The following is a 13,268-nucleotide window of genomic DNA, read 5'->3' on the forward strand; positions in this document are numbered from 1 at the left end:
TAGGAAATAAACACCGGGAAAGGTTAGATCATTGCGTGATCTATATGAAACTTGGAACTTTGCTATTTGCAAACCCATCTTAAATGCTAGGAAATAAACTCGGTAATTCAAAACAATATCAAAAACTCCTACTGACTAAGCCACGTTCAACAGGTTGAAAGAGTAAACCCCGCTCTATTTATTCTCTACGACCAAAAGAGATAGACACGTACTAAAACAAAAACAACTTAAAACTTAAAATTGAACCGTAAGAATAGCAAACTTTTAAGTGTGTGTTTCGGAATTTGGAATGTGATAGTGGGAATCTTATAATCCCTTATAAATACCAGTTGATAATTATCCTTGAGCGCATCACACCTTTCTCATCCTCCTAATAATATTCAACACCTTCAAACACGATGACCATCTCTGTACTCTACTATGTTTTAGTTTTATCATCATCTCTTCTACTGGAACCATCAATTGAAGCAACAAATGTATCAGTACTTACTCAGTCATTTGATTACGCTCTTGCACTTCAATGGAATCCAGCAGTATGTAACGGGAACCCCGGGTGCTCAAAAAAGATCTTTCCAAGAACATTAACTGTCCACGGCCTCTGGCTACAGGGACAAGCGACTCGGTACTGTACAACTGGTCCTGCATATGATCCAGTATTTATAATACCTATTAAAAATGCCTTGACTAACATCTGGATCAACGCTGAGAGCGGCACAGACGAGCAGTTTTGGAGGAACGAATGGTGGAAACACGGAAGGTGCTCCAGGTTCACACAGAGGGAGTATTTCCAGAAAGTAATTGATCTCGTTAATTACAGAGACTTCAGACAACAAATAGTAAATTCGTTTTCTGGTGGAAACGTAAATAGAGATCTTTTGCTACAGACTATAAGGGTTCTTCTGGGGAAAAACGTGCAGATGATTTGTATTCGAAACCAAGAGCTGCTAGAAATCCGTTTCCGCTACAAGTACCAGGCCGGGACAGGATTCCACGGGTGGACCCTGGAGGACAGTACTTGGCCACAACAATGTAAACCTGGATTCATTCATCTACGACAGCGTTAATCTTATTTCACGAATCCGGATCCGAATAAAACAGGATACTGTTTTTGTGTTCAACATTTAAATTAAAATTAAATGAAACATACATACTGTCTCCTCTCATGTTAACATCATTTACAACATAGTTTTTAGAATCTTACGATTCACAATTCGAGCCAACATTTAGAAAATCGAATGGATTCTTAAAAAAACCGATTCTTGATTCTTGACCGGCTTTTAAATTTGACCTAACAATTTGATACCTTTAAATCTAATTTATTATAGGTTAGTAAATGATCAAATCATTGTACCATGCTAGTCTATTTCATAATAATGAGCTTGTATAAAGTTCCGGTCGCGCTAGGTGCATCCTACTTACTCGCCATTTTCACGCGTGCTGAGCTGGGGCAATGATGTGGTCAGACGAGTTGGATTTTATTCATTCCATGTATCAGTTTCAAGAGAGAGAAATAAAAAGAGGATTAGAATTTCTGCTTTCCTTGACCAAAATCCTCTGCAACTTTCTATGTTTCATCTTTATATACCCTTTCCATGGCAACAATAATCTTTTAAGACCAGGGTTTGAGTAATAAACCCTACTAAAAAAAAAGGGTGGAAATGATATCAATTCACTGATATATTGAACTTCTTCATCTTATTTATGTTTTTTGCTAAGATGATTGTCTACTCTCCATCATGGTAATCATCGTCATAATCTCATAATCCTCCTCTTTAATTGTTGAGTTTAATTTTACTTGAGATGGTTTGTGTTTTGATTAATTTGAAAGGTTTTTAATTAATTTGAATGTTGGGTCTTTAAATTGTATTTGGTTTGTATAAACTATCTAGGGATTTATATGGGTGATCCTTATTCTCTCAATTTGATTATTATGTTTAAGATGCTTTCGAATTACATCGCTCTTTCAGTGGCAAAATTTGGATTTCATTAATTGAAAGAGGAAAAATCTTATATTTTACGATAAATTATGAATTTAGGCAATGAATTCTGCGAAAAAAGAATTATTAGTATTTATACTGTCTATCATTTTCTGTGTGATGTCTGTGGTGTTTTTATAGTATTTACTCTACAAATACAAACAATTATCCTAATTTCTAACTTCAATTCGTTTGTTACTGTATAAGATGCTTTGGGCAGACAGTAAAAGGCGCAGAAAAATGTAGTGTTGCAGTAGCTAACACTGAATCGAAAGAAGAATCATAAGTCTTTTTGCACAGGGTTTGTAGGTACGCAAATAAAGGCTCGCCACGTGGTCGCACAGGAAGGCACGAAATAGGTCTGAAGAATCTCACTCAAAGATATTACTTGCAAAAGCGACCCATGTCATGTAGAGGTGTAAAAAGTGTCGGCCCAGCACAACGCAACCCACAAAATCAGGTGTTTAGCGTGATATGTAACGTGCTGTGATGTGTCGTGCCGGAGATCATGACGTGACGTGTTGTACTGTGCTAGAAGACGTGTTGTGTTGGGTTGTGCTAAAAAAATAAACGTGTTGTATTCGTGTTTTGTCGTGCCGGCCACATGTATTTCATATTTTTCAATATAAAGGTTTTCGAAATATTTAGGTATTATATGTGTTATTATGGAAATAAGTCAACATAACGTTAATAAAATGTCAATAATTTGCTAAAATAAATGTTTTTTTTTTCTTTTGTGACATATACACAAAATGTGATGTACTATGCCATATTTTGCAGTTTTTTATACATATTATGACGTGCTTTCTTAACGTGTTATGTTGTGTCGTGCCACATGCTCATCTGTGCTGCATGTTGTGCTGGGCTACTGTACCGATTAGCCAACCCCAACACGTCCCATTTAACTAACGTGTTGTGTCGTGCCACATGCTCATCCGTGACGTTTGATATAGTGTTATGGTTCATCTTAACAGCTACAATCTTATTGCACTGCCAAATTTAAGGTTCTTGTGGCCAAAGAGTGCATGGACTCTAGTTAACGTTGAGATCAGGAGAACCTGGGTTTGTGTGTAAAATTGATGTTAGGAAAGCGTATGATAGAGCGAACTGGGTGTGTCTAGACTACGTTCAAGATAGAATTGGTTTTGGATCTAAATAGAAAAGGTGGATCCAAGGTTGCTGAATACATTTATCGGTTTTAATCAATGGGAAGTCCACTGAGAAATTTAAAAGCTTGCGAGGGATTCGCCGGGGTGATCCGCTGTCACCCTTCTTGTTTCTGAAATTGCGTAGGTGTTGTCGAAGATGCTAGATAAAGCCAAAGAAATGGGACTCATTATAGCTTCAAAGTATGTAGTAGCGAGAAATCTCACTACCACACCCTTTGTAAGAATTATTGAACAAATCACATCTATAACATAAAACTTAGGCAATCTTTATTAATATGAAATCGGTGAATACAAAAATAAAGCAAAACTCTAACTTGGAGAGCAAATAATTTTCTCTCTCTTAAAGTTCTACTCTAACTAACTTTAAAAAATCCTCTTAAACTCTAAGTTGGTTAGCCCTATTTATACTATTTTTACATAGTGGAAGACAGCTAATAAAATCCTTTTTTCGGATCTGTCGCGCGATAACTCGCACCCTTTTTCATGGAGATCTTCGCACATTACTTAGGACTTTGCACAGATCCTCACAATTTACTCCTGAGTTCGTGACGTCATTGGTTTCGTCATTTACAATCCGCATGTGCGAATTATCTTCGCTCCTTTATGAAGTGGTTTCCTTCGCATGATATATAAAGGTACAATATTTTTCCCCTACAGTTTGCCTATTCTCTCATTAATCTTCATAGAAAGAAGAGCGGTGAGAGAACTCATTCTTACCTTCTACTTCGCATAACCACTTGAGTATCCGCACCTTGCCGTCTTTTCGTATTCCCTAAGAAAAACTGAGGAGGGAACTTGTTCTCAACTTCGTGCGAATGTTAGCGCCGTACCATCCTTCCGTATTCCTTTTCTATCAGTTTTTCCGAGATATCGTTCTTTACTCTCACCATGTGTGTACTTATTGCCTTACTTATTGACACGTTGCGATTGGTTTCTGCAACTGTCGCTTCCTTTCTCATCAGTCATATATGCGTACGTTTTCGAAAAGAGGGAAACGAAATCTTTAAATATCTTCCCCTTTCTTCCTCATCTTCTTTTACTCTTTCGTTTCTTTTTCAAGCTCTGCAACTCTCCCTTTCTCTCTACTGCAACCTGCGCTTCCTTCGACCCAATCAACCAACCTTTGATCGTATCTTGGTTAATTTAGAATTTAAATCCTCTACTATTCTTTCTTGATTCTTTGTCGCTTTCCTTTTCTTTCTCTTTTCCTTGATGTTCTTCATTGTCTCGTTCATCATGATATATCTTCAACCTTTCTCCTTCAAGAACAATCATGGGTCATAAAGTGGGATGGAAGATGACTGGAAATTTTGATAGACTCACGGTGGAGTTCAGGGATAAGGGGTTTAAATTAACCGTTCCCCCTGAATCAGGTCCTAAAACTACCCTTAACCCAGATTGGTTTAAATTTGATCAATGGAGTGATCAGAAGATCATCGTCTCTGTGGGGCAATTGATTGCTGGTTTACCTATTCCTCTTATAGATATGCAAATTCCTCTTTTTTACCGAATCCTCTCGCATCTGAGCTTCAAATGTGCGATCTACCAACTAAGCGGTGATGCAATCAGAATAATGGTAGAGTTCGCTCGTAGAGCTGCTAGTCTAAGATCCCTTCACCCAAAAGAATACTGGAATCCCGCGTATGCTGATGTAGAGATCAATCCTGTAGAGTATACTCTTGAGAAATTCTTTTCTAATTATGACGTGGCGGTGATGAAGCCTGCATATTCTCGCTGGGTTGTTCGCTTAGTAAGAAAGGATGGTCTCGCAGAGAATGAGAGGATCATGCGAGATGTTGACTGGAATGATAAAACTAATCGCACTGCGCGAAATTCAAATGATAATAGTTGGTATGTGTTTCCCGTGGATCTGGAAGGTGCATACATTACTGGTTATGATAACAACAGAACGGTCAACCCTTTCCCCGAAGGTTTCTTGCCTTATCCCTCTTGGGAATAGTTTGGTCTGAGGAGGCAAAAATGGTACGTATTCTTTCGCCCCCTTATCAGCCTGTCTACAATTTCTTCTTTCTTGCCTCATTATTCTCCTTGTTTCCAGATCTCCAGGCTAAAGACCAACTATAGGCGCTTCCAGAAACCTAACACTCTTGAAGCTCTTCATTCACTCACTGATGAAGTAAGAAATATCTTTTATTTTGTGAATCTTGGTGATCTTAATGCAGCCGCTCCTGAGGGTGAGAGTTCTTCTGAAAGTGAGGAGGAAGATCCCACTCGCTCGAAACCTGCTACAGATGCGAAGCTTAAGGGTAAGATTACCCATGCTGCTACTGTTTCTAAGAGGCGCGTCTCCTAGAAGAGGAAGACTACCCATTCTGCTTCATCTCCTAATCTCTCAGCTCCTGACTTTCAAAATAATGACTTTCAAGGGAGCGAGTTGCCATTCCCGGAAGAGTCTTCCTCAGACTTTCCCATGGCTCTTCTGTCACACATCTTCAGGGACTCTCTTGCATCCGCTGGTGATGATAAGTTAACTCGCATTTTCCAGACGATCTCTTCAATATGCGATGCTCCTACTCTAAGCCACGATTCCCTGCGAGGATCTGCCTATGTTATATCTCCAGGGTTCCTCTTTTCCCTAACTTCCTTGGTATGCATTTTCTTTAACTATGGTGTCCCTTATTTTACGTTTTATCCTTTCTTATTATCTTTGCCCTTCATACTTTCTGATTTTTGTAGGGTGCGAGAGCTTCTCATGTGGTCGCCTCAGATTCGCACAAGAAGAATCATCTTTTAGAGGATGAGTGTGCAAGACTTAAAGGAGAGCTTTTGAATAAGGAGCAAGCGGTCGAAACCCTTCGTAGAAGAAATAATCAATTAATAAGTGTGTTGTCTTTTGTTCCCCTAAGTTTTATGATTCCTTTCCCTGTTTTCATACACTCCTTCTGTAGTTTAACTCTGCAGACGTTTATAATTTAACTGATGAGGCAGCTCGTCTTCCGGAGGATAACGATGCCCTCCTCTAGCTACTTGATGCCTCTTTAGACAACTTTCCCATGCGAAGTTATGATGACCTTAGCTGGGGAGAATTGAAGTCGAAATATGAATCTCTTATTAGTGATCATAGGCCTCTATTGGCTATTATGCGAAATTTCCAAAAACGCCTCCGTGAGGATAAGGAGAAGTTTCGAACCTTGGAAGCAAGCAGGAATACACTCATTGCTCAGAAGGACAAGGTGATTGAGAATGGTGCGAAGGCTATAAAGCAGCACCATGATGCTCTGTTACAGGTTCAAATAGAGAGGGATCGTGTTATTAGTGAGAGAGATGCATTTCTCGCATGTGAAAAGGGTTTTCGTTCTCGTCTTCTAATAGAGAATGATGCAGAGTTTGAGTGGGCTGCTAGGGTCCTTGGCAATGCTAGGTTGGGGTTAGCTACGAGTGTCAGCTTAGAGTCTGACCATGTTTCTCTTGTTAAAACCCTCATCTCCGAAAGGGAAGGTTTCCTATTATCTTTAACAATTCTGCCTCTTATTTGGTGATGAGATTATGTTCGTGCGAATTTTGACTGTTATCCCTCTTTTCTCGCAGCCGCTGAAAAGAAGCACTTGGCCGAGATTGAGAGCCTTAAGGAAAAATCTGTTGCAGAGTCTGACCGGGCGGATGCGAAATATGAAACTCGTGATGCTAAGTATCGCAGGTTGAAGAAAAAGCTCTTAGTTATCGTTTCCAATTTGACAAAGGAGGCCATGCGCACCCGTAATAGATCTCTTGAGGAACAAATTGGTATCTTGTGCTCCCAACATAACATTCCTTTCCCAGATTATGAATTTGAGGATCTAGGAGAGAACGAAGAAACTTCTGAGATTTCTGACATCGATGTTGAATATGAAACTGATGATGAAGATGACGAAGTTGAGGAGGGTCATAATTCAGAGGATGGTGAAGATAACGCTGATCCAAAATATACATTTTCCTTTGTTCTCCTTTAATGGGATCTACATCTTTTGTACCATAAACTCTTTCCTTTGTACATGTACCACAACCTTTTTTGTTGAATGTAATTTTTATCTTTCTTTCTGCTCTTCTCCTGCTCCTTTCCTTTTCTGTTAGTTTCTTTATTTTTCTTGAAATTAGACAATATATTATGCATATGTGCGAACATGACGATATATGTGCATGTAAGACGATACATACACTTGTTCTATTGCATAAGCAGTGTCAAGATGTATGTGCTTGTGAGAATATGCAATTGTGTGCGTGCGAATAACATATCCTTAATATATTTTTATACCCCTGGTTGTGCCTCTGTTGTTCGCAGGTGTACAATTGCCTCTGTTTCTTCTTTTATTTTAATACCTTTATCATTCTTTTCGCTCCATACTTCTTTATCCTGTAAAAATAATGTTAGTGTGGTTGTAGTTGTTCGTCAGGTCTTATTGAGCCTCCCTAATTAGAGGTCTTAATCAGGTAATAGCAAGTCATTTTTTTATGGTTGATTTTTTTCCAAGTCTAGTAATAATGCATAGACTTGGCAAAATGAACAATGGAAACGGGTAATAACAAGTCATTTTTTAATGGTGGTTACTACTTCAAAGTTCAAATTCCTCTTTTGATAACATATTTTTCATGACGCTGTTATTATCTAGTTAACGATTATTCTCACAATTTATTATTGCCTTGATAATTTCTTTGTTCGTACAATTTCGTAACCGTGTCGTTAGTTGTTACAATAATTTAAAAAATGTTCGACGTCCATCATATATCTGTAGCATCAGTTAGAAATGAAATGATATCATAGATATATGATGGACGTCGAACATTTTTTAAACTATTGTAACAACTAACGACACGGTTACGAAATTGTACGAAAAAAGAAATTATCGAGGCAATAATAAATTGTGAGAATAATCGTTAACCAGATAATAACAACGTTATGAAAAATATGTTACCAAAAGATGCATTTGAACTTTGAAGTAGTAACCACCATAAAAAAATGACTTGCTATTACCTATTTCCATTATTCATTTTGCCAAGTCTATGCATTATTACTAGACTTGGAAAAAAATAAACTTAAACCTGAGTTTTCAACAATTTTTCTCACTCTTGCACATTCATCTTCTAGCGGTCATTTTTTCATTTTTGCATAAGAAGATGGGTGTCTAAAAAGACGCGTGGCATTCCTATGATCCTACAAAAGACAAACAAATACAAATTAAACATAAGAAATTGAATATCAACATATCATATGAAAAGCAAAGTTGAGAATGTTGCAATTGTCTCATAGATGGTACGGGCCCACGAGCTAGCATATCCAAATAGAACTTTTGCGCCGTCTTTAGGTTCACCTCTGGCTTTCCCATTGCTAAGACGAGTAAGCTGCAAACACATGGGTGGAATGTGTCGCGCTGGGTGCAATTGGACCTTTCCCCTTCGACTCAGGCTGTGGTTGCGCCGCATCCTCCTCCCGCTCCTGAATTTAATCCTCTTGCTGCTCCTGAATTTCATCCTCCTCCTTATCACTACTACCACCATCATCTCTTTCATTACCATTTCCATCATTACCATCATCTTCAACCCCCTCTTCATCACCTCTACCACTACCATTTCCATCATTACCTTGATCCCCCTCTTCCTCATTCTCTGTCTCCTCATCACCATGATTACCACCATTACCATCATTACCATCCTCCTCCTCATGTTCCGCGACTTCTTCTTCATCGCTTGGGGTTGTAGATATAACAACATCTAATGAAGACGACGATTCATCGGAATCAGCACATGGTTCTCTGGGTTCGCGGATAGTTGCGGCTACCTCACTCGGTGTTTTTCCTCGTAATAGACCCGCATTTAGGTATTTTAAGTTGCGGGGAGGTTTGGATGGAGGAGTTACCAACACATTCTTATCCTTTTTATTCTTGCTACTGAAAGGCCAACAACAAAAATATTCAAAAGTCGTCAGAAACAATTCCTAAAGTAAACGACTCTTACAAAACCTAACGACCACATGCAAATCGTTAAGATTTTCAGTTAATTTTTAGCGATTCAAGCGATTTTACTTAATGACCATTTCTAATTTATGTATGTCGTTTCACTTCTAAAATTGGTCGTCCACAAGAATCGTTAACATTTTGGTATTATGTGGACGACTACGTCAATATTTGGGACAAAGAGATGTTTGGAATTTCATAGAGTTGTTGATTTCTAAAATTGGTCGTCCAACATTTTCACATGCATAGCTAAAACCGTTGAGAAATATTAATTCCTTAACGACCATTTCAAAAATTTTGACAGAGGGGAAACATATGTATGGCACAGTGTCGTTCATTTCTAAAATTGGTCGTCTACAATAATCGTTAAGATTTTGGTATTATGTGGACGACTACTTCAATATTTGCGACAGAGAGGTGGTATGGAATTTCATAGAGTCGTTGATTTCGAAAATTGGTCGTCCATCATTTTCACATGCATAGCTAAAATCGTTAAGAAATTGGTTAACGACTATAACCTAAAAAAAATAATAGAAGGAATCGTTAACTCCACCACCCTAATGGTTGACGATTTCTCCGAAGTCCAACATGCATATGAAAAATCGTTAACCAAACATCAAAAATCGTTAAGAAAACATGAAAAATCATTAGAGATACAAGTTTCGTGATTAACGACCAGAATTATGAGAATCCATTTTTTCGATTTCAAACCCTAATTTTTCAGTACAACATCAAATTAAACTGAAAAATCCAAGTTAGAGTTTGAGGTTTTAATGGACATACCTTCTAATTGGAGCCATTTCTTTCTCCGGCGGTTTTGATTTCTTCCTTGTTCTCGAATAGTCCTTCGCCGCTTTAACGATATCGACGAGATTGGGGATTTGATTGGCTAGTCTCGCAGTCATCTCCGTACGTGCCATGTTTGTAGAAGAAGTTAATCGTCGATTAAAATTTTCGCATCGACGATTGAGACGATGAATCAGATGAAATTTTTTCTTCTCTAATCGTTAATGGAAGATTGTGGGATGAGAAGAAGAAAATAGAACGACTGTGCGAGGAGAAGAAGAGACAGTTTTCTTTTGAAAAGTAAATGGGGGACTTTGGTTTAATTGTTAATAGGATTTTAGGGTTAGTTATTAGAGAAGGGTAAACTGGTATTTTCACCATCATTTTTGAAGCCTCTTATTTATTCTGGGGCGGTTATAAATTTGGTTAGGCCCCCAATTATATTATGAGGCCCCAATTAATCGGTGTATTACTAGACTTGGAAAAAAAATCAACTTAAAAAACTTATATGCGAAAAACGATATAGACCCGTGCATAGTAAAGCAGTAATGCAAGCCAATAACGATAGTAAACAACATAAATGGATATATTTTCGGTTCATTGCAGAACTGATTGCATGACACAAAACAAGGGCTGAACATGACATTATAAAGTTGAAGATTAACTTTAGTTAAGTGTAACAAGTGAGAGAGGCCATGAAAATATTCAAACACAGGCAAGCGACGGTATGTACTGATGAACATAACCCCGTGAGCCTGAACCTGGAGTCATGGTGAGAGTTTTTGGATCGAAATGATAGATCTCCCTATAGCTCATCTCTTTCAGATCATAGGATATAAGTTGAGTAGCGTTTATCAACAGCACCAATTTTGTTGATGATTTCTCTTCGGCTTCCCCAAGAAACATTACCCACACATAATAATCCATGGTATTGTTATAATGCGTTACCGTGTCTAGGTGGTATGCATTTATAATTCTTTCTAGGTCGAGCTTGTATATAAGATTCCACCCACTGTAATCTTTCTCCATTTCGAAGATGCTGTAATTATCAGGACATGATCCAATAATCCCTACAAGATACAAATGATTTCTACACTCTCCAATATATTTAAAATTCCACACATCATCATTAGGCACAGCTGGCAACGGCAGCGGCTTTACTAAATCTTGTTCAATATCAAAATACACTGACGCTTCATCTTCCATGGTCGAGAATATCGAGATCCAATGCAAACAACCATTCCAAAACACACCTGGCCTAAGGAAACAGTTCCATAACACACCTGGCGCCCTAGAGGAACTGAGAGGACGTGCTGAAAAAGGACTCTCCGCAGATAACCTCCATGAGTTTGTTTTAGAGGAGTATATTTCGATATAATAAAGATCATGTTCTTCAAACTTCCCTATATCTACCCAGATGCAGATAACCTGATAGTGATCTGGAGACTTGATTGGATCAAAAGCTAAAGATACACTTTTAACTCCATTCCAATAATCTTTGACGACATCTCTAAAGGGGGATCGAGGAAGAGCTTTGTATCGTTTTGTGGTTGGATTGTAAATGTAAATGTGGTGGATTACGATACGCGGCTCCTTGGCCATCTGAGATGTTATCCTAGTGCAACATAATAGACCATTACAAGAATGTTCTATTCTTAAGCTAGTTTCAGCAATAGGACCTTCCCAATTTCGCGGAGGCACTTCCACAAAATCTAGGGTTTTTAGGGGGACTCCTCCGCCACCGGTAGTAGCATCATCATCATTATCATTGTTAAGGAAGATAAAAGGAAATTCAAATTCTGGATCATCAGGAGGACCTGAAGGACGTCTTAGTTTCTCTATGAACAACCCAGGGATTTTAAAGCTGGTCTTCCGACAAGAATGATTGTTAGCGAAATATGGGTCAGAAATTAAAAATAACCATTTTTTGGATACAGATTTGAAGATCAATAGAGATTTCACAGGTAGACATAATAGAATTTGTGATAAAATATCAGAATTGTTGGCTACTTTTGTCGCTGATAATGATGAAGAATTATTGTCCACAGGAAAATTCATACCTGATGATGATGAAGAAGATAACATCCTGATCCAAACGCCGCAAATCAGAATGAATTATCGACCTGCCAGAAACCCTTTGTTTCCGGTTGTTAGAAATGAAACCTTAAATCTGATTGAACTACTATGTTTATCACGGAGCAATGGAAAAAGTCGGGATCACTTAACAAAAGGTTTTGACCAAAGTTTCGAGATCCAGTGCATGTAACCGCTTATATTTTGGACAATGTGATAGTTAATTACGTGTTTGGCTGTAACAAGAGACGACCCAAAAGTGATCGCGTGAACATAGGAAAGAAAATAGAGTGATTAGAAGTTTTAGAAAAGAACATCAAATCATAAACTTTAATGCTTCTTTTCGTCTCTTCATAATCGTTTTTGATTTTCAATCTTCTTCCAATTTGTTTCTTTTAATGTGAATGGACCTGTTTGGGAGGAGAAGATACCTTCTGAACACCCTCATATCGTCGTCCCCATCTGGTTCTAAAATAGCATAACTGTATTGTTTTCTACCTGACATTGGAGCTACTTTTTCTCCTAACCATCCATCCATCCTATATCATAGTTAATGCTTCTGAACACTAGTTAATGCTTCTGAACACTAGTCGTCCTCATTTGAGAAAATACTGGTGAGCCAATTAATTTAAACTAAGTAGAGATATGTGTTTAAAATAAACCCCTCTATGTACCCAGTGTTCTCCCAGCATATTGTCCCACAGACATTTAATGGGTGAAATAAATTCATGCACTGCGCGGATAGGCCTAAAACTCTGCAGATAGGATGTTTAGTCTGTCCCAATGGTGTTAATCAAGGGTGTCGTCGGGTGGCGGTGAAAATCATTTTTCATATCTACCGACTGTATTAATACGTAGGTGGAGAAGGCATTTGATAATATCAAATGGGAAACTCTTTGGTGCATTTTGAAGAAGCATGAATTTGGAGAAAAGTGGATTACATGGATGAAATGGTGTGTCTCTACATCAAATATTTATGTGCTTGTAAATGGTTGTTCAACTAAAAAATTTAAATTCATTATCACCTTTTCTTTTCCTGCTTGTGGTAGAGGTGTTGTCTAAGCTTGTGGTAGATGCAGTGAGAAGAGGACAAATACATGAATTTCAAGTGGCTCCTAGAGGTCTGATTGTGTCACACTTACGGTTTACAGATGATACATTTCTCTTCATTAATGCAGACAAGGAGGAGATGTGAAGGTTATCGCTTATCCTTTGCCCTTTTGAGGTTTTAACTGGCATAAAGTTGAATCTTGAGAAGACTTCTTTGATAAGATGGAGAGGTGTGGGGCCAGATGATATTATTGATTCTTTAGCTG

General features: G+C 38.1%; 3 protein-coding genes across 3 annotated transcripts; 1 reads left to right on the plus strand and 2 right to left on the minus strand.

Annotated features, from left to right (window-relative positions):
• Nucleotides 1-398: 398 nt before the first annotated feature.
• LOC113342575 (ribonuclease MC-like) lies at nt 399-1,064 on the plus strand. The gene has a single exon (XM_026587079.1). The coding sequence runs from the start codon at nt 399-401 to the stop codon at nt 1,062-1,064; it is 666 nt and encodes a 221-aa protein (XP_026442864.1).
• A 7,248-nt stretch (nt 1,065-8,312) lies between these two features.
• Nucleotides 8,313-10,329, minus strand: LOC113342581 (high mobility group nucleosome-binding domain-containing protein 5-like). The gene is made up of 2 exons (XM_026587082.1): nt 9,877-10,329; nt 8,313-9,027 (listed from the first exon to the last, which is right to left on the minus strand). The coding sequence occupies exons 1-2, from the start codon at nt 10,011-10,013 to the stop codon at nt 8,583-8,585; spliced, it is 582 nt and encodes a 193-aa protein (XP_026442867.1). The 5' UTR covers nt 10,014-10,329; the 3' UTR covers nt 8,313-8,582.
• A 113-nt stretch (nt 10,330-10,442) lies between these two features.
• LOC113342579 (F-box protein At5g07610-like) lies at nt 10,443-12,404 on the minus strand. Its single transcript, XM_026587081.1, has one exon. The coding sequence runs from the start codon at nt 11,962-11,964 to the stop codon at nt 10,585-10,587; it is 1,380 nt and encodes a 459-aa protein (XP_026442866.1). The 5' UTR covers nt 11,965-12,404; the 3' UTR covers nt 10,443-10,584.
• Nucleotides 12,405-13,268: the final 864 nt, after the last annotated feature.

This window comes from Papaver somniferum, unplaced genomic scaffold, assembly GCF_003573695.1.
Source record: "Papaver somniferum cultivar HN1 unplaced genomic scaffold, ASM357369v1 unplaced-scaffold_44, whole genome shotgun sequence".
In the NCBI taxonomy this organism is placed as follows: domain Eukaryota; kingdom Viridiplantae; phylum Streptophyta; class Magnoliopsida; order Ranunculales; family Papaveraceae; genus Papaver; species Papaver somniferum.

Coding starts and splice junctions, on each gene's coding strand:
- LOC113342575 (XM_026587079.1), top strand. CDS start 399: ATGACCATCTCTGTACTCTACTATGTTTTAGTTTTATCATCATCTCTT.
- LOC113342581 (XM_026587082.1), bottom strand. CDS start 10,013: ATGGCACGTACGGAGATGACTGCGAGACTAGCCAATCAAATCCCCAAT. Junction 9,028..9,876: donor GAAATGGCTCCAATTAGAAG/GTATGTCCATTA, acceptor TTGGCCTTTCAG/TAGCAAGAATAAAAAGGATA.
- LOC113342579 (XM_026587081.1), bottom strand. CDS start 11,964: ATGTTATCTTCTTCATCATCATCAGGTATGAATTTTCCTGTGGACAAT.